At 54.9% G+C, this 20,380-nt stretch overlaps 1 protein-coding gene across 6 annotated transcripts in view; it reads left to right on the plus strand.

Annotated features, from left to right (window-relative positions):
• The window catches only part of LOC111156656 (ras responsive element binding protein 1), a 128,173-nt gene extending 108,056 nt beyond the window's left edge, over positions 1 to 20,117 (plus strand). For 4 of the 6 annotated variants that reach the window (XM_022517680.1, XM_022517682.1, XM_022517683.1 and 1 more), the window contains 4 exons: positions 455 to 3,350; positions 10,183 to 10,347; positions 15,212 to 16,045; positions 17,652 to 20,117. In XM_022517680.1, coding sequence (XP_022373388.1) covers positions 455 to 3,350; positions 10,183 to 10,347; positions 15,212 to 16,045; positions 17,652 to 18,169 — 4,413 coding nt within the window. In that variant the 3' untranslated portion in view covers positions 18,170 to 20,117. The remainder of the gene's footprint in view (positions 1 to 454; positions 3,351 to 10,182; positions 10,348 to 15,211; positions 16,046 to 17,651) is intronic. The other 2 variants (XM_022517681.1, XM_022517684.1) reach the window with 2 other exon arrangements.
• The last annotated feature ends 263 nt before the right edge of the window (positions 20,118 to 20,380 follow it).

The raw sequence follows: 20,380 nt of genomic DNA on the forward strand, positions 1-20,380 counted from the left end.
CCTCACAACCACCCACCCCCCCCCCCACGCCCCCCCCCCCCCCCCCCCCCCCCCCGCGGGCGCCCCCCGCCCCCCCCCCCCCCCCCCCCCCCGCCCAGCAATGCCCTTTCTCCCAGTCAGGAAGGTAGCCAGTTCTCCGCTGGTGGTGGGAAGTCCCCAGCCCATCCGTTTTTAAGAAGAGGGTTAATCCCATCTTTGTGATGTTACTACTTAACCATATTTCATTGCTTCCCTGAGATACCCTAGAGACTGATGTCATTCATGAAGCGAAGTGATGCTTCAGGTGCTTTGGGGGTGTTCCTGATTCCGTCCCGAGCAGGCATTAGCAAGCAGGAGGAGGCCAGGGCTGGGGCCTGGGGCAGCTTATTCAACAGATACCTCCTGCATCTCAGGGTGGTGATGACGTTTAAATCCTCTTTATTCCCTTGCTGTTGCCGACCTGGCTTCCACGCAGGCCTGGTGTGAGACTAACCTACGAAGGTGCATCAGCGAGCAGCACCGTTTCGTCTGCGAGACCTGTGACAAGGCGTTCCCCATGCGCTCCTCCCTCGCCCTGCACAGGCAGACCCACGTCGCCGCGGACCAGGGACGGGAAAGGCTGCAGGCCAGGACCCTGGCCGGTGACGCCCCGGACCAGAAGGTCTTCCTGGCCTTCCTGGGCCTGCAGCCCACCAAAGACGTCAGGCCTGCCCCCGCCGAGGAGCCCTTGCCGGATGACAACCAAGCAATACAGCTCCAGACACTCAGATGTCAGCTACCTCAGGACCCTGGCTGCACCAGCATGCTGAGTCTGTCCCCTTTCGAAGCTGCTTCCCTGGGTGGCTCTCTCACGGTCCTCCCGGCTACCAAGGAGAACATGAAGCACCTGTCCCTGCAGCCCTTCCAGAAGGGCTTCATCATCCAGCCTGACAGCAGCATCGTGGTCAAGCCCATCTCTGGCGAGTCCGCCATCGAGCTGGCGGACATCCAGCAGATTCTGAAGATGGCAGCCTCCGCTCCCCCGCAGATCAGTCTTCCGCCTCTGTCCAAGGCCCCCGCCGCCCCTCTGCAGGCCATCTTCAAACACATGCCCCCTCTGAAGCCAAAGCCCCTGGTCACCCCACGGACGGTGGTGGCCACTTCCACGCCCCCGCCTCTCCTCAGTGCCCAGCAGGCCTCCCCGGGCTGCATCAGCCCCAGCCTCCCCCCGCCACCCCTGAAGCTCCTCAAAAGCCCCATGGAGGCAGCTTCCAGTGCCCACCTGCTGCCGTCCCAGGCGGGAGCCCAGCCAGACACCACCACGCAGCTCTTCCTGCAGCAGCCACGGGTGGACCTGCCAGGCCAGGCCGAGATGAAGACGCAGCTGGAACAAGACAGCATCATCGAGGCCCTGCTGCCCCTGAGCATGGAGGCCAAGATCAAGCAGGAGATAACGGAGGGGGACCTCAAGGCCATCATGACGGGGCCCGGTGGCAAGAAGACGCCAGCCATGCGCAAGGTGCTCTACCCCTGCCGCTTCTGCAACCAGGTGTTCGCCTTCTCCGGGGTGCTGCGCGCGCACGTGCGCTCCCACCTGGGCATCTCGCCGTACCAGTGCAACATCTGCGACTACATCGCCGCCGACAAGGCCGCGCTCATCCGCCACCTGCGCACGCACAGCGGCGAGCGGCCCTACATCTGCAAGATCTGCCACTACCCCTTCACCGTCAAGGCCAACTGCGAGCGGCACCTGCGCAAGAAGCACCTCAAGGCCACGCGCAAGGACATCGAGAAGAACATCGAGTACGTGACCAGCAGCGCCGCGGAGATGGTGGACGCCTTCTGCGCCCCGGACACGGTGTGCCGGCTGTGCGGCGAGGACCTGAAGCACTACCGCGCGCTGCGCATCCACATGCGCACGCACTGCGGCCGCGGCCTGGGCGGCTGCCCCAAGGGCCGCAAGCCCTTCGAGTGCAAGGAGTGCAGCGCTGCCTTCTCGGCCAAGCGCAACTGCGTCCACCACATCCTCAAGCAGCACCTTCACGTGCCCGAGCACGACATCGAGAGCTATGTCCTGGCGGCCGACAGCCTGAGCCACGCCGACGCGGCCGCCGAGGCTGCGGGGAGGATGGAGGACGGTGGCGGGACCTTTGGCGACCGTAAGCCTCTGGCTGCCTTCCTGGAGCCGCAGAACGGCTTTCTTCACGGGGCGCCGCAGCCGCTGCCACCCCACGTCTCCGTCAAGCTGGAGCCCGCCGGCAACTTCCCGGTGGACTTCAACGAGCCCCTGGACTTTTCCCAGAAGGGCCTGGCCCTGGTCCAGGTGAAGCAGGAGAACGTCGCTGGCTTCCTGAGCCCCTCCTCCTCGGCGCCCCATGACTGCTCCCTGGAGCCCATCGACCTGTCCATCCCCAAGAACTTCAGGAAAGGAGACAAGGATGCCACTGCTCCCGGGGAAGCCAAGAAGCCAGAGCAGGACCCAGGGAACTGTGAGCAGCCCACTCCCTGTCCTCCGCTGTGCCCTACCCTGCCAGTGACCTTGGGGCCCAGCGGGATCCTGGAAAAGCCCGGGGCCTCTGCAGCCAGCATTCTGGAAGCCCATGCTCAGCCCTTGCAGGGCTCAGTTCAGCTTACTGTCCCCATCTACTCCTCCACTCTGGTCAACAGCCCCCCAATCTTGGGCAGTTCCACGCTCATCAGCAGCCCCTCACTGCTGCGGCCACTGCGCCCCAAGCCCCCACTGCTCTTGCCAAAGCCCCCCGTGACAGAAGAGCTGCCCCCTCTGGCCTCTATCGCCCAGATCATCTCATCGGTGTCCTCAGCCCCCACCTTGCTGAAAGCGAAGGTGGCCGACCTGGGGCCCACGAGCACGGGCAGTAACAGCACAGCCCCAGATGGCTTGGGGAGCACTGTCCCCAGAGCCGCTGCTGCCCCCGCCAACACGACCAGCCCAAAAGAATCCAGTGACCCATCCCCTCCTGCCAACAGCCCGGAGGCGGCCTCACCCACCGAGCAGGGGCCAGTGGGCTTGTCCAAGAAGAGGGGTCGGAAAAAGGGCATGAGGAGCCGGCCCCGCTCGAGCAGCGGCGGGGTGGACCTGGACTCCAGCGGGGAATTTGCCAGCATCGAGAAGATGCTGGCCACGACGGACACCAACAAGTTCAGTCCGTTCCTACAGACCGCAGAGGACGATGCTCAGGATGAAGTGGCCGGAGCCCCCGCGGACCCCCACGGGCCCAGTGACGAGGAGCAGGGCAGCCCTCCCGAAGACAAGCTGCTGAGGGCCAAGCGGAACTCCTACGCCAACTGCCTGCAGAAGATCAACTGTCCCCACTGCCCCCGGGTCTTCCCCTGGGCCAGCTCCCTCCAGAGGCACATGCTCACGCACACTGGTAAGAGGGCCCGCCAGGCCAGGAGCACTACTGCCCGGAGGGGAGGCTGTGGCCTGGCTGGCCGGGGAGAGGGGGACACGGGGAGGGGTGCAGGCTCGGAAGCGTGGGACCCTTTCCCCATAACCCCATTTCTAGCTTCTCCCTCAGTCTCGGAAGCAGGGGGCTTGCCTGGTGGTGCTGAAAGTTCTTCCCTTTGTGCCCTTGTCACCAGAATCACCTGTCCCCACTGTCTCAAACCCCGAAGGGCTGCTGGTGAAGGCAGGCATTGCACATCGGTGTTTGGGGATGAAAATGGTCCTGAGCCCATTGGATCACTGACGTTCACCCACCTCTTCCCTTAAAGCGGGGTGTAGCAAGATTACCCCGTGACCCACAGGAGCCAGTGAGGGAGAAGTAGAAGTTGGTGTTAAGGGATGAGCCACAGTGGCCTCGCTGCTTTGGTGGCAAAAACTGCCTCCCCGGTTCTGCAGAGCAGCTTTGAGCGCTGAACGTTCCATGAAGTTCGTTTGGCTCCGTATATTCTTAAAGGGAATACTGTAGATTTCACAGTTCTCTTTCATTTCACTAAGGCAATCCCGCCTTCCCAATTATGGGGAAGATCGGTGACAAGGAGTGGTAGAATTTTTTTTTAATTTTATTGATACTAAAATCATCAGCTGTTCTTGGAGAAACAGCCAGTGTTCAGACGTAAATTGTAAGAGGATTGCTGGAAGTATTTTTTGTGTTAGTTTCTATATGTTGATTTTTTTTTTTTTTTAAAGATTTTATTTATTTATTTGACAGAGAGAAATCACAAGCAGGCAGAGAGAGAGGAGGAAGCAGGCTCCCCGCTGAGCAGAAAGCCCGATGCGGGGCTTGAACCCAGGACCTGGGATCATGACCTGAGCCGAAGGCAGCGGCTCAACCCACTGAGCCACCCAGGCGCCCCTATATGTTGATTTTTTAAGAGAGCTTGAAGAGGATACATTTTAAGTAATACTTAAAATGTACTATTCCGGATACTTGGAATAGTCACGTGACCATACACTCTCCTCTTAATTCTGATTTACTGAATATTTATACAGGGTTTATATCCTTGAACTGAAGGTAAATTGGGTGAGGTCCTTAGTCTTTTGGAGATTACCACGTGAATACTAATGTGTAGGACCTGAAACCCAAGAGAGAATTGTATGATACAGGTTTGCCAGATAAAATACTGGATGCCAGTTAAAACTTTAAATTTCAGAAAAAAGCAAATAATTTTTAGGGTAGGTATTTTTCCGTGCAGTATTGGGGATAGACTAAATACTGAATTGTCACTTATCTGAAATTGAGACTGGAGTGTTTTTAGTTGCTAAATCTGGCAACCATAGTCAGTTACAAGGCGGACCTAGTCAGTTACAAGGGTTACAGGGCAGATACTGGGAATGAGGTGTGAGCCACGCTCAGTCCCCAAGTGCAAAGGCTTCATTCAGAAGCGGGGGTGATCATCTTAGAAGCTTCCAAGAAGCCCATAGCAGGCTATTTCTACTAATGACGGAGGGAGGTCGCCGAGCAGTCCCTGAGAAACGGCGGGGGTGGGGGGGAGAGCAAGGGGGGGCGGGGGGTCTCTGGTCTGGTGGGACCTCGAATCCAGGACTCTGGTGGCAGCAAGCCAGAAGTGCCTGTCCACAAAAGATTCCACTCCTGGACGGAATTTCTAGATTTGGGAAGTGTATGCTGCATTTTCAGACTGTCCTTTTCATTTGAAACCCTGTAAGCCTGACAAAGTCAAGTCACAGTTCCCCGAAGGAAGCGGTTCAGAAAAGAAAATCCGTGGTAAACAGGCAGTGCCCCACACCAGGCTCTTGCTACCCTTTCTGGGGGGGCCTTGTTTGTCACCTGTAGAGCCTTTGGAGAAGTGAGTAATCGTGTTACCACTTTTCAGAAAGCAGATGGCTCAGTCTGATGGGGCATGTGGCTCTTGCCATGCCCAACCCTCTGCACGCCCTCCCCGCAGCTGGGAGTCCTGTGCTTAGCAGAAAGCGTGCATGTTGTCCGTGGGTGAGGCCGTCTACTTCTGGACTTTGTCCTCCCAGCAAACCACCAGTCTCCCTAGGAGGACCGGAGCACCTGGCATTTCCTTCCCAGAGTTCTGTCCACGTCTTGCATGTGTCTGCTGGAAGTTTCCACTTGTGAATGCAGTCATTTCAGTTGCCTGGCTTTTGAGTGCGTTTAAAGTCTCATAGCTTCTGAAAGTGGGCAAGGAACGAGGGAGGTTTGTTGAGGATGGAGTAGGTTGGGGTGGGCGTAAATGTCAACGCGTTCTGCCACTTATTCCTAAGCAGTTCCTGGGCCCTTGGTGACAGGCCGATCCGTGACCTCCTATCCAACCTGTTCTCATTCCCATGTCCTCCTGCTGCGGGTTTCTGGCTTTGACTTGAGGGGAGCACTCAGGGTTGGTAGAGAGACCTTCCAGAGCTAGTCTTCCTGACTGTCCCATGAGGGCGATGTTGTCCACGTCTTGAAGCAAAGAGATGAAGGCTGAGTGACACTGAGTAACAGCGTGAGGTCCTATGCTGGGTCACGAGTTGGTTGAGCCTGAGTTCAAAGCCAGGGTCATGTTCCCTGTAGCTGCCTCACGGTCGGGGTGTGTGGCTGCTGCTTTTCTGCTAGCAGGTGTGAGGGCGTGTGTCTCCTGCTCTCACGACCTGTCCTGACACGGTCCAGTGCAGAAGGCTGGCGGGGGCTTGGAGAGGAGATGAACACGGATACAGCCCCAAATCCTAGCAGTCAGCCCTGATGGTGGCCTCAGGATGGTACTAGCCACACGCATAGATGCTGTCTCAGCTGGTGCCCCTTGGGCTTCGTGAACTGCCTTTGCTGTCCTCCTGCTTCGGCTTCCAGGACAGCCTCGGCATCACCTCCATTAAATAATTTTATAGAGCACTTGGCCGTGCCTGGTGCTGTGTTAGAACATTTCCATCCTCGAGTGTCACGGCTGGACGCAGCCTGGGAAACCATCTGACCCACCCACGCTTCCCACAGACTGGTAGAGGCTCTGCTGTTGAAGAATCCCCTAGCTGTGCTTGGTTCCGTGGCTGGCTGGGACGCGTTCCTTCCAGAAACCTTGGAATAAGCCCGGAGGCCCATGTGTTACGCTCCTGGGAGTTAAACAAGCTTCTGAAACGGCCCTGTAAACAAAAAGCGTTTTACAGGAAAAAGGCCTTCTTTTTCTCGTTCTTTTTCTTTTCTTTTTTTTTTTTTTTTTTTTGGCAGGGGGTGGGGATCATGCTAAGCTGTGTTCCAGCCCAAAGCTTCGAGCAAGGTCTGGGTTTAGATCACTGTTAGGCAAACTGCGTCTGTGTCTCAAGAGTCCGCTTCCTCCTGACCTCATAGCGGATGCACAGAAGGATCGTAACATCCGTCTGTTGTCTCCTAGACAGGCAGCTCTGGGGAGACCGGTGGGGTTTCTGCGGCCCAGGGGCCCATGGCTCAGGTTCTCGGGATCATGTCTCGGGAGGAAGCTGGCATCTGCCATCCTGTTTCATCGCCCGTGGTGAGCTCTCTCTGCATGGCTGAGCTCCCTCATTGCGCTCTCCTCCTGGCCTGTGTCCTAGTGAGCAAGGACGGTTCCTGGTTCCTTGGCTCCTCTGCCTGAACAGGGTTGCCCTTGGGGAGAGGACAGTCCACTGTCCCTCCCTCCCCCCCCCCCATTTAGGCCCCAGGCCCAGAGAGTACAGAAAATGCAGTCAACCCATTTCCATTCCTCCTCACCTTCCTCCTTCTCTACTCCCTTTTCTCCTAAAGTGAAGGGTTCTGGACCCTGGGATGGCTGAGCCTCCCACCTCTCCCGCCCCCAGCTCTGACATCTTGGGATTCTCACGCTTGGTTTTAGTGGCTCTTCTCTGCTAGCCTGCGGTCCTCTGCACCCATCCTGCCCCACACCCCGTGGCACACAGGCAGCCGGCGTCCAAGTGTGCAGACCTCCATGTGGAAAGTGTTCTGGATGCCAGTGCTATTTGGCTACTTCCAACTTTCTAGAGGGACGGCCTTGGCAATCTTTGCCCAGCCAGCGAGCGAGAAGCCATCCCCACAAGGGTGGAAGGCCACGGAAAGATGTCTGTGGGTGGGAAGCCGAATGTCACGCTTACTCTCACTGTTTGTTCTTCTGCTCCCGGTGGCCCCAGTGCCTGCCAGACAGTATCACGTAGTACAGGGTTTCTCTCTTCTCCTGCCTGCTCTCTGGAAGGGAAACTGTCCAGCTGATGGTTTTCACGGCTCCTGTTGGAGGTGGAGGGGCGGCCATAGGTGCAAAAGGACACTCCTTGTGCCATGGGTACATTTAGAAATAAACCCTTGCCAGAGCATGACCTGTGGCAGTCACCCAAATAAATGAATTGTGTGTGATACTTTCCATGTAGATTACCAGTCCCCACGTTTTGGGGAAACCTATCTCATTAAAAAACACTGGAAGGGCTTGTGTTTTCTCTGTGCCCGCACTCCAGAGAGCACACTGCTCTTTAAAATGGGAGACTTGTATGTCAGTCATACGTCAGTGCAAAGAAACGAGTGAGTGAATGAGTGTAAAAGTGTCAGGCTTTTGCGGTGAGAGGGGATCTCTAAGGGGTTCTTGTTAGTTGTCACTTTGAGAACTTCTCTGACGTCATTGGGTCGTGATCTGAATTTAGTACAAGAATCTGAATCTTCATCGCGGGGCGTGAGCCAGGCTGTCCGAACCCCGCTGTAAAATCACAGAGTGCACCATGCAGTGGCAAGGAGCAGGGAACCAGTGGTTTTACTTAAAATCAAGAATCCTCCAGTTCCTCGGCAGCCCGGCTTCTGACTGGTCTCACTCCAGCTGGGTCTCCCTCTCAGTCTGGCCTGACTCAGAAGCTATGGTACTAGATCTTGGATGATAAAGTGTTATTTTTTCATACTTAAAATAAAGACCAAATAATTATGAAAGGTTATGTTTAATTTTTAGTGAAAAGCAAGAATAATTTGAAGTGTATACTGAAAAAAAAAAAACCCCAAAACACAATCAGTCTTCATCCAAAAGTGTGACTTTTTTTTTTTTTTTCCTTCCTAAATGTCATTTGTAAGACTTAGCAGAAAACACTCCCTGAGCTTCATGGAGGGCAACTTGAAAGCAGTCAGTGGGTTCTCCACTTGCTCCTGTAGGTCCCCTGTGGAGTCCTTCAGAGTACAAGTGCCAGGCTTCTGGGTGTCTCCTTCCATGGGCTTTGTTGGTTCCAGGCATCTGTGTTTGTAAAAGGTTCCACTGGTGATTTCGAAGCCTCACCCGAAAGGTTCTTGCCGCTCCGGAGGGAAGGGATGGCCCCATGGCCCCCCTCTTTGACGGCTCCTGATACTGGAACTCCGTGGGCCAGTGATGCCGGCGGTGCTGGGCTGCACACCAGCGTGCTCCATGCGAATGGCACCCCCTGGAGTTGTGTGGTGCGCAGTGCTTCTTTCTTCCTCCCCCTTGTGCTGATAAGGCCCCGCCCCTGGCCCAGGCAGTCGCTTACGGTGAGTGCCGGGCTGCTCACCTGCACGAGATGTGGCACCCGTGGGTCATCCCCCGGAAGCTGAAGGGCCCCTGTGATTGGTGTTCCCAGGGGGTTGTGCCGGTTGACTTTGCTGCCAGGTCATGACACGTGTGTTTGCGTGTGGCCATCTCAAGGTTACGAGGCTCGCGGGCCGGGCTGCAGCTCGGTCGCTGTGTTTGTTAGTACACAAAACCTGTTCCCTGTAAGAGCAGAAACTGGGACCTTAGCACTTGGGCGAAGAAGAGTCCAGTGATAGGGTGAATGATTTACTGCCGCCTTCTCTCTCCAGCACTTTGACTCGCCCGATCCCCTCCCTTGGCCCCCACCAGCCCCTCCCCTCCTCCTTCCCTCCTTGCCCCAGCTTTCCGTGCACCTCCGGCCACACAAACACAGGACCAGCTGCAGAGGAGCCGGGTCTGTGTTTTGACGTATTGTCCGTACAGTACAAAAGAAATCAAAATGGAAGGTTAGGACAGGCAGGGCAGAGAGAGAACTCCCCTCTCAGGAGTTGCCCCATGGTGGGGTAGGGCTCAGCCTAGGCCCTGCTCAGCCGCATCTCTGCAGGCAGGTGCGTGGCCCGAAGCTCATCTTCTAGCACAGACTCGGTCCTGTGTGGGTCCCAAGGAACCTTTAATGGAAGGAGCAGGCCTCCTCCATCTTATCCGCTGGGACTGCAGTGAGCTGGGGCAGAGGCCCCTGTAGGACTGTGTCAGCAACTCAGACGGGAAAGCACGTTTCCCTGCTTTGGGCCACTGCAGGCGGCAGGCCACATCCGCCTGGGCCAGGGAGAGGGGAATGGCTCCCAGGGACATCCCGGGCTTCCAGATACCAGTTGAATTTCCCAGCGTCAGATGTCCTTGCCATGCCAGAAATTACCGAGAGGTGGCTTCTCTTTGTGACAGATCAGAGGTGTTTCCTTGCTGTTCTCTCAAATCCCTTTCCTCTCTCTCTTTTGTTTGTTACTGTTATTAAGATTTTTAATGGTAATACTGTTGTTTTAAACGTCTTGGTTTCATTGTTAATGTTTAGCATTTTGAAGACAAAACCTTCATTCCACTTCATTCAGGATAAGAGAAGATACCACTGGAGCTGTTGCTATTACCAGTGGTCTTTTTTTTTTTAGAGTGTGTGTGTGTGTGTGTGTGTGTGTGTGTGTGTGTGTGTGTGTGTATGTATGTGTGTGCACGCGTGTGTTGAAAGGAAGGGGTGGAATGGGGATGGGGAACAAATGCCAGTTATCCCAGGAGAATGAATGGAAAGCGACTTTCCTTTTTCATTGCAGTAGAAAGCCAGATAAATATATATTTTTTTTCCTGCTTCAGGTCAGAAACCCTTCCCTTGTCAAAAATGCGATGCCTTCTTTTCTACCAAATCTAACTGTGAACGCCACCAGTTGCGCAAACACGGAGTTACCAACTGTTCCCTGAGAAGAAACGGGCTTATCCCCCAGTCAAAAGAGAGTGATGTTGGACCCCATGATAGCACAGGTAGTGCTTCCGGGTGACGGAGAGGAGAGGGACAGAGGAGGGCAGCTCCCAGAGCTCTGGCAGCATGGTAGTGAGCCCCAGCTGTGCAAGCATGGGGGGCTGCCTTTCCCATTTCTCTGTAGGACTCGGCAGGCCGTCCCCAGCGGCGGGCCCCGCCGAGGACTGGGAGCTGGCAGTAGGCCGGGGCCTGGGAGACATCCATCGACATGCCCCAGATCGCTTTTCTGAGCGGCTGGGGAAGATCTGTGGCCCTCCCAGCAGACCCCCCTGTTCCTGCCGTGGGGCCCCTCCGGAGGTGGGAGCTCAGCTTGGGGGTGCAGCTCTAGCTCTCAGTAGGATCAAATTTAAAAAGGATATGAAACCCTACTGGCTTTGGGTGTTGTTTCCTCAAAGCCCAGCCTCTGCCGCATCCTACAGAGTGGGGGACGGGCTCCTGCTGCTGTCAGGGTGTTCCAGGAAGTAGTGATGCCAGCCTTCCACAGGGGAGGGGCATGTGGGGAGGGGGTGTTTTTCTCTTCAGTAACTCTCCTCCCAGTAAAAAACTTTGTCTTGTTTGAAAAAGCACTCTGCATGTCCTTTCTTTAATCACATCTCTGCTTGACCTGAATCCGGGTATTATTCTCGTGTGCTGATATGTGCTTCCTTCCTCCAGCCCCTACAGAGCAATTAACGGCTGCTCAATGTGTCTCCTGGCACCTTTTTTTTTTTCCTTACTGCTTCTGTATTCACTCCTGTCCTCTATTCAGTACATTCCAGCATCTCCAAGTGCTAGGGTTCTGCATCTCCCACCCCCCCAAACAGATCAGAAAATCAGCTGCTGTATACATGACTAGTTAGCTGGCTGTGGGTTAGTTACAGCTATGGATTCAGTTCTGCAGATCTCGAAAGCTTGACATTTCCCATTTCTCAAAGCCAGAGTGGGTCTCCCCAGAGGCTTTTGTCCAGGGGTATAATTGTATCCTGTGCTTCTCTCCCTTAGATGTGGGTGGGGGTGGGAAGCTGTGTTGTCTGGGGGCCCCCTCCTTTCTCCCCAGCCCCCTTGTCCTTATCTGAGTTCCAGGGGGAGAGGGGCACATCTGAATGGGTAGCATTTCCAGGAAGAGCAATTGATTCCAGACCCTCTCCTTTTCCCCCATGCCTTCCCCCAAGCCCTTGTGAAACAAGGCAGTCCCTGAACTGCCAGGCCCTTTGGTTAAGATCAAACCCTCTAAGGGTGTAAAAATGTGAGTCAGTTTGCCACTTCCTCCCCCCAGCTTCCATTTCTACATAATTGGCTGGCATCTTTGGGTAAAGAAAGATATGGAACCTTGGAGCCCCGTGAGCCAGAGATCAGCTGTTCCATCCCCAGGAAACCCACAGCGATCCTGGCAGAACTCGAATTTGCTGCAGACGATCGCTCTTAATGTTTAACAGCTGGCTGTTAACAGTTGTCACCTGGTAGCTCCAAACACTTTCTCAAAGCCTAGTTTAAGAAGCAGCTATGTGATTTTACCTATAGTGGTCCCAAAAGAGAGAAAGCAGTGGATAACTGAGGGCAAGGGGCACTCTTAGTTTCCCAGGGTGGCCGGCAAGTAAGTACCAAGTGATGAATGCACGTTTTGCATTCCGCTTCTTGAGCTTATGGAAGAGCCCAGAACCAGGCCTCCTGCCGACATCTGGGGGTGCAGGCAGCTGTGGGAGCCTGCAGACACAAAAAGCTAATCAGAACATACATCTTAGCTTCAGTTCACCAAATTTTACATTGTGGGTGTATTTGTTTTTTAAATTTGCAGTTACATGAGTTCTGTTTTGCCAAACCCCATCAGAGCCCCACCTCTGCCCGGTCCTGGACGTTATATAGGGTTTCTTTAAGGGACAAAGCCTCTGGAAAAAGAAAATTCACTGAAAGCTGTAATGTGAAACCAGTGAAGAGAAAATAAATGTTCGGTTTCGTTGTGGTCATAATCCATACATAGTAAGAAAGCGGGGGACAAAGAGGTCAGGGAGGTGGGGTTCAGTGATTTCAAGGAGAGTTGCACACCCAAGTGAGCATGGCAGGGGTGTGGGGTGAAGCTCACTTTCAGGGCTCCCTCCCATGAAGTTAAAAGTGAGGCTTTAGAGGAGGACCATTAAAAAAAAAAAGGGGGGGGGGGCAGGAAATGACCAAGGAAGTTCTTGAGGGGTATTTTAGGTTTATATGCCTAGCTTCAAGTCCCTAGACATGTTTTATAATGTAAGTCTGACTTTTTTAATCATGTAAGTTCTTTAAAGAAAATATACCCTGGATTCCACCCCAAGGAATGCCAGCAGTGCTATGAAGAGGCAGCTCGGGCTTAAAGGGGCACATTGGTCCTTGAACTAAAGCTCTCTGTTCCCTTTCTCGTGGGCAGAGAGGTTCCCTGGCCCACTTTGTCTTCGGGGGTCCTTGTGGTTCTTCAGGTGATGCCTGCGAGAGCCTTCATATCTGTGGGCGCCTGCGCTTGACTTTCTAAGTCAGCGGAAACGTGGACGTTTTTATATTACTCCTTAAGGGTGGCTGGCCTTACCAGCCAGGAGCCCCTGTGCCCACGCACACAGGAAATGCTTCTGGGGAGGCCAAACGCAGACAGTAGCTTCCTCAACAGCTGTGCCCCTGGCCAGGCCGATTGGGTGTTTAGATTGATAGTTGGTCACATCAGCTGAGGAACATGGAACTGCTAGGAAGCAACAGGTAGTTCTTTGTTAAGCTGACCTGAGAGTCTCCACTCTCCTTGTAGGAGCAGTGGTGGGTTTATTACTTACTGGTGCACGCAGGATTCCTGCCTCCTCACACAGTTTTTCTTAGGTGTAGCATCACGAATGAGGGGACGGCTAGGGACAGAGAGATTACCAGTTAAGATAGGTGGCGTTGCTCAGAAAAGCCATCTGTTGTGCTACCTGCATTTGAAGGTGTAGGCGGTTGAAGAAGGTGGCATCGAAATAGGACCTGGCGTTAGAAGCTGGATATTCATGAAAGGAGAAGAGGCTAAGTCTACGGTTGCCAAGAGTCCCTTAATAAAAATCAGTTGGAGTTGCTAGAACCTCAAGAGTGCGGGCTGCCCTGTTAAAAGTCTCCCCCTAGTGGAAGTTTGGTAGAGCACAGCCAAGCCCTCTTTTGTTCACCGGAGGAAGTGAGCTGGCCTTTTACTGGATTTAGGGTGAGCTCTCCATTATCCACGCTAAGGAGGGGCCCAAATGTGAGAACAATCTGATATTAGCGTATTTACTTGGGTTTAGTTTCAGAATTCATCACGATTTTTTTACGATGTCTTAAATATGTTCTGCTACGGTGAACTTGAAAACCCATGTTCTTTGGTGAAAAAAAAATAAAGAAATAGCCTAGAATATACTGGGACAAATAGGAAGTAATCAGAGATTAAGATTTTTCTTTTAAGAAACTGAGCATTCTATCCTTTTTTTTTTTAAATAGACTTTATGCCAAAATTCATTTAGTAGATGCTCTCTATTGGGATGATTCAAGAAAATGAGTGTATAGTTTTTTGTAGAGTAAGGCGTAGACGTTGGTGTGTATATCTCAGGAGTCTTCTTTAAACTTTTTGGATAATTTATAAAAATCATTTATTGACACATGGAAGTGCAGATGGTTGTGGATAAGCCAAAAGCACCAGACAGGTGTGGCCATGGCCACGGGAGGGCCGGCTCCTTCACCCCCATCGCAGGGCCACCTTGATGGCAAAGAATCGATCAGGTGACTCAGACTGATGGGCACAGGCGGACATGGTGACATGTCCGATCACATACGTGAGGGGCCGCTTAGGTGCCCGGATCCGCTGGCTCGGGCACTGTAATCAGAGATCCGCACAAGGAGGGAGGTACATCCGACCTAAGTGCCACGAAACCATGGGTTTTGCCAGCCCGATTATGGGAAGAGTTTCTGATCCCTGCAGTAGTAAGTTGGCCATTGGCTCGATAATTAAATAGTAGTTCTCAGCAGACAGCTTCAGGGCCTTAGCATGTAATAAAAAAGCTGTTAAGACCTCATTCAACCTGAGTGAAGAGAAGACGGTGCTTCTGATAAATTCTGTTGTCCGTTCTGCGTCATTGGTACTGCCACAGTGCCATCCCTTAAGGTCATTAAAAACTGGCAGACTTTCCGCATTTCATTTTGCTGTGGAGGGTGGACAGGTAGGAGCAGATGAAGAGCTAGGAGAGGTTTCCCCTCTCTGCGTGGGGTCCTCACGAGAGTGAGGGAGGCCCGCAGGTGTGCACGCAGCTCCTTTTATGCCTTGGAACTCTGGGAATTAGCCGGCAGGCAAGAGCGCCTGTACCATTGCACAGAATCCGTGCTTTGGGCCAGATTCTGTGAGACACTCATCAGGTACTGTGTTCCGGGAGTGGGCCTATGTATGTTGCATGTTTGTATGATCTCTCTGCACTGGAAAAATAACTTTGACAGCTCCGCTTCCTCAATCTCCCTAGTGCTGCGAGCCTCTTGAATGCACCAGCTCTCCTCTCTCGCAGGTCCTTCTGTCTGTGCTGCCCTGAGTCGCTCACACCTTCCTGGGGGCCTGAGCATCCCTGTGTGGCAGTGGAGGGCTCCGGGCACCGCTACCGGGAGCCAGGGGGTGGGGAATGGGGGGGAGGGCCCAGCTCTGAGAATAGCTGGTCTCTGGACCCCAACACGTGTGTATGTGGAGGGTCCTTTTGCCTTTTGTAAATGAAACCCAAGCTCACCACGACCTTCCAGGGATGTGAGTGGGAACAAGGATTGGGGGGAAGAGGCATCCTTGCTGGGGTTGGCATACAGGCTTGGGGGCCGGGTCCAGCTGAGAGTCCCGATGGGGCTCTTGGAAGGGCATATGGGTGGCGTCGGCCTCAGCCTGTGCCCCTGTGCTCGCTCCCGCAGATAGCCAGTCGGACGCAGAGACACCAGCGGCGGGCGGTGAAGTGCTGGACCTCACCTCCCGCGAGAAAGAGCAGCCTGTGGCCGAGGGAGCCCCTGCGCCCGACCAGGTCCAGGAGGAGCTCCCCGCAGAGGAGGTGCCGCAGGGCCCAGCCGCACTGCCCGGGGCGGGGGACGAGCAGGACGCCGGGGAGAGCCAGGAGCACGAGGACAAGCACAGTGTGGAGGAGAAGGACGAGGACACGGACGGCCCAGAGGAAGACACCGTGAGCAACAAGAGCCTGGACCTCAACCTCGCCAGCCGGCTGATGGGCTTCAAGCTGGCTGAGGGCGACGCGGGCGCCGCGGGCAGCGGGGGCCCTGCCCAGCAGGACCAGAAGCACGCCTGCGACATCTGCGGCAAGAGCTTCAAGTTCCAGGGGACCCTGAGCCGCCACAGGAAGGCCCACGGCTGTGAGGAGCCCCGGGAGGATGGCCCAGGCGCCAGCGGAGCGGGGACCGCCGAGGACCCGCAGCCCGGCCCGGCCGCCGTCCCCGCGCCAGAGGCGGAGGAGAAGCCCGCCCACCCCTCTGAGGAGCCCCCGGCGGAGGGGGTGGCCTCGTCGTCATCGGAAGCCTCGGGGGACAGGCAGGGCGAGGAGGCGGAGGGCACCTCGGACGGGGAGAGCGTGGCCGAGAAGAAGTCCTCGGAGAAGAGTGACGACGACAAGAAGCCAAAGACCGACTCCCCGAGAAGCGCGGCCAGCAAGGCCGACAAGAGGAAGAAGGTGTGCAGCGTGTGCAACAAGAGGTTCTGGTCCCTGCAGGACCTGACGCGGCACATGAGGTCCCACACAGGTGAGGGCGTGGGGCAGGGGTGGGGGGCGCTTTGCTGGTGGGGGCTCGGCCTGCAGGCACCGCCTCCTGCGAAGCAGCGAGGCCGAGGCCTGGCCGCGGCGTGCGCGTGGGCTGGTGAAGCCACGTGAACTCGGAATTTAGCGGGGGTTCTCTTCCAGTCGGAGTACACTAGCGCCCTGCAGGCTCGCGGCAGGGCGGCCCCTCAGCAGTGGTCATTTTGAGAGCATTTTGGTCAGTCCTCCAAGCCTCCATCTTCCTAGCTCTAGACCGGGGATGAGGGTTGCCCTGTCCCATAGAAGCATCTAGAAGAACGTGGGCGCTTGGCGTTTGGGGCCCGTACTGCGCCTGGGGCCTGTGCTGCGCCTGGGAAGGACTGAGGGTGTGGCCTGGGGAGCGGGCAGTAGGGACAGGTGCTCAGCGGTGCTGTGTGGGAGGCTCCCGGGCTTGGTTCTCAGCCGTCAGGTGGGAAGTTGGCTGCACATGCGCACAGCAAGGGCCTTGCCTTTCCCGGCTGTGCGGCGGCCGGTCTGACGTCACTGAACTGGAGCTACACGGGTGTGTCAGGGCGGCCGTGTTACACGCGTGTCCTCGCCCCTTCTGGAGCTCTCCGTCTACAAACCCTGAGGCGGGGCCATTTTTTTGGTAGAAAGGACAAGACCTGGATATTACTAACAAAACCGAAAGATTTAAACCTATCCCGCCTGCCCCCTCCAAAAAGAAGCCCCTAGGGCCTGCATCGAGGTCTGGGCTTTCCTCCTGCCCCTCCCCAGGCAGCCACGGTGCTGGTGCGCACATTCTTCCGGCTCGCTGCTCCAGCCGCCGCGGGGAGGATTTGGAGGGCTCGGTGCTTGGCTCCTAGCAGAGAGATATTCTTGGGCCCCTGGCAGGTGGTGCTCTCAGCTGCTCTCAGTGCAGTATTTGTGAGCAAGAGGGAAAGCCCCAGCTGCTCCAGATCAGAACACAGAGTGTCTGGTGTCTTTGACTGGGGGGGTGCCACTGTCATGTGCAAGCCACAGAAGTGGTGCCCTCTCCCTGCAAGAGGGAGCCCGCTGCTGTCCTCCCCTGAGGTTCTTTTCAGGCCAGCCTGGGTGTCCATGAGGCTTCCCCCTGTGGACCTTGGTTCCTGCATCAGTGTGTTAATGACTAGTCAGATGGAGCGCCTGGGTCGCTCAGTTGTTAAGCGTCTGCCTTTGGCTCAGGTCATGATCCCAGGGTCCTGGGATCGAACCCAGCATCAGGCTCCCTGCTCAGTGGGAAGCCTGCTTCTCCCTCTCTTACTTTAGCTGCTTGTATTTCCTCTCTTGCTGTGTTTCTTTCTGTCAAATAAATAAAATCTTAAAAAAAAAAAAAAAAAAAAAAAACCTAGTGGGAGAGGTGGAAGGGAGAGAGAAGCTGAGGGTGGCCCCTTGCATTTCTGCTTCCTTATTTTCCAGTTCAGACAAAGAAATTGGTTTCCCCTGGGTCGAGGGGTGAGGGGTGGTCGTGGCTCCTGCTGCCCACTGCTCCCGTGCCTGCTTACATGGCTGCTGCTCTCACGTAGGACAGAGAGCTGGATTCTGCTGGCCTTACTGTTAACAGACACCACTTCTTTCTCCCACCACTCCAGGAGAAAGGCCATACAAGTGTCAGACCTGTGAGCGAACCTTCACCCTGAAGCATAGCCTGGTTCGCCATCAGCGGGTCCACCAGAAAGCCAGGCACGCCAAGCAGCACGGGAAGGACAGCGACAAGGAGGAGCGGGGTGAGGAGGACAGTGAGAGTGAGTCCACCCACAGCGGCAACAACCCCGTCTCAGAAAACGAGGCTGACTCGGGTCCACCGGCCAGCAACCACGTGGCTGTCACCCGGAGCCGAAAGGAGAGCCTGGCCAATGCCACCAAGGATCCCAGCCGCAGGGAGGAGCGGGCAGCAGGTCGGACGGCGGGTGCCAGCCAGGCTGAAGCTGGCAGGAGTGCTCCCAAGGCCGCTCCAGGGGGCAGCCCCAAGGGGCAAGCGTCTCTGGGTGACCCTGACCCAGAGACCCCGGCGGCTCTCGTGGAGGCCCTGCCAGAGCTACAAGGCAAAGGGCCCACCCACCCCATCCTGGCCGCGGACGGTGCCTCGCCACTCCTGGGGATAGAATGACAACCCATCATGTCCCCCCACCAGCACACAGACGAAAGCCAGCAGAGCAAAGTGTCCTGAATCTATATTTCATGAGGTTTCCTCAGTGCCCTTCAGCTGTCGGGGAGTGAGAGAGAGATGAGAGAGAGAGAGAGAGAGAGAGACACAAGCAGGAGCGGGCCGTCTTGCCCGGTGCCATAGCCTTACATCTCCGTGCAAGAGACTCCACACGCACACTTCCGGTGCCTTAAGTACTCACCAGTCTTTCAGTGTCAGCCTGGGCGTGTGTTTCCCCAAAATGACTTTTTGAAACAAACAAAGCATATATTTTAATGAATTTTTTGGAGAGGACCTTTTCATTTAAGCATTAACGTTACCTTCTGTATTGGTGTGTGTAAGCTTGTTCTTGCAAATCTGTGATAGTAACGTACGTTCTGTGAGCTGGAAACAGAAGAAAAAAAATTTGTCCTTGGATACCCATAACCAATAACTGGAAGAAGATGATGTGAATTTCATGTAAATTGCCAGAGGATATGTGGATAAGATGTTCTTTTTTTCTCAAATAGACCTTTTTCTCGTTCTGTTTGCTACATGGTGGAGCTGTAATTTGGGCCTCCATATGGCGGGATGTGGTTGATGAAGGTTTCCAGTTGGGCGCCAGCCAAAACCGGGGAAGATTCTAGCTTCAACCTTGTACGTGTTTTCAGCGTTAGACATGGTATTACTGTTCAAGTTTCAAGACCTCCGTTCTTAACTTCCAGAGGAGAGTTACGCTGGCAACTTTAACCTATGGAGAACGTGCACAGATGTCCTGTATCTGATTTCCCCCATGTTTGGTATATGTATTATTAATATTATTATTATTATTATTATTATTTCATCAGTTTGCTGGTCTCTGCAGTCAGCAGAAACAAATGGGCAATATTTGTCCGGGGAGACCTGGGCTGCCCCTGGGTCCCTGTGTGGGCATCTGCCCGCAGCTTTCCTTGGCCCCCACCCCCCGGGTGGTAGCTCTTCTACTGTACTTAGACAAGCCTTTCTTCCGTGACTGCAGAATCCAGCGGGGGCCGGGAGGGGTCCTCCCGCACGGGCCGGCCGGAGAGCAGCTCAGAGAGGGGAGAGCGAGGGGGCACATGCCCAGGGCTTCCGAGGAAGCTAGGTAGCAAGGAGACCCGTCCCTCCCCGGTCTCCCTGCCAAACCGGGCCGAAGCCTTACCCGCCTGTGCTACTGTCGTTTGCAAAGCGAGGAAGTACTTCTACTACTACTGGTAATAAAACTGCACGTGCGAGATTGGAAGATGAGAAATAGATTTGTATTTACCTTCCTGTGACGTGGGGTTGGTGCTTGAAGCGGAACATGCTGTTTTTGGTGTTCCTGAAATAGCCCGAACCCCTGGGTGTGAAAAGGCAGGATTTTGTTTTTTTTCCACGAGCATCCCATGCGGGCCATAGAATTCCCTCACTGTAGCCGCCAGCAGTGATGAGAGACGTTTCCCTACTGTAGCTGACCTTCAAGGTTCAGCGTCCTGCCCCTCCGCCAAGACCTCTAGGGCGCCCGACCCACTCGCCCTCCCCTGGCCACTCCCTCCCCCCCCCCGCACCCCAGCCCCTTCTGGCCTCCGAGGAGTCTTCCCCCTCCACTTCCACTCACCAACGCAGACACACACACCCCCTTTTCTCCCCCGCTTCCTTCCCAACTCCTCCATTTCTCGGGGCCAAAATCCCAACTGCCCAGACTTCAAAGGAAGATGTTTTTCTCTTGGGATAATTACTTGTGATCTCTTTGCATGTGAAAGGAAAAAGGTCGAGGTATCTATGATTTGTAACTGTACTGGGGATGCCTGAACCCAAGGTGTGACTGACTCTAAAGGGCGACAAATCAGAAGCAAGGATCTCCTGTTATCCCTTCACACCCAGTGTGGTTTGCGTAGTTCAAATGCCGGTTCACGCATCCCTTCATTTTTTTTTTTTTTTTTTTTTAATGACCATTGTTATTGTTACTGTTGTTGTCACTATTTGGGGTATCTCATGTTTTGTTTCTCTCTGCAACTCTCCACACTAAAACTCGCGACTCTGTGGAGGGAAGCCATGACTGAGCGCTACGCTGCGGTGAGATGTAGCAGGAACGGGCCCGGCCACGCAGCCGGGGGCCACAGCTCGCAATAATCACTATTGATTTAAAGCTTTATTTAGCCTCCATCTGTACCCTCGTAGTCGATAAGGTCTTGCCAC

Source organism: Enhydra lutris, unplaced genomic scaffold, assembly GCF_002288905.1.
Source record: "Enhydra lutris kenyoni isolate GAN:26980312 unplaced genomic scaffold, ASM228890v2 scaffoldscaffold48, whole genome shotgun sequence".
NCBI lineage: Eukaryota > Metazoa > Chordata > Mammalia > Carnivora > Mustelidae > Enhydra > Enhydra lutris.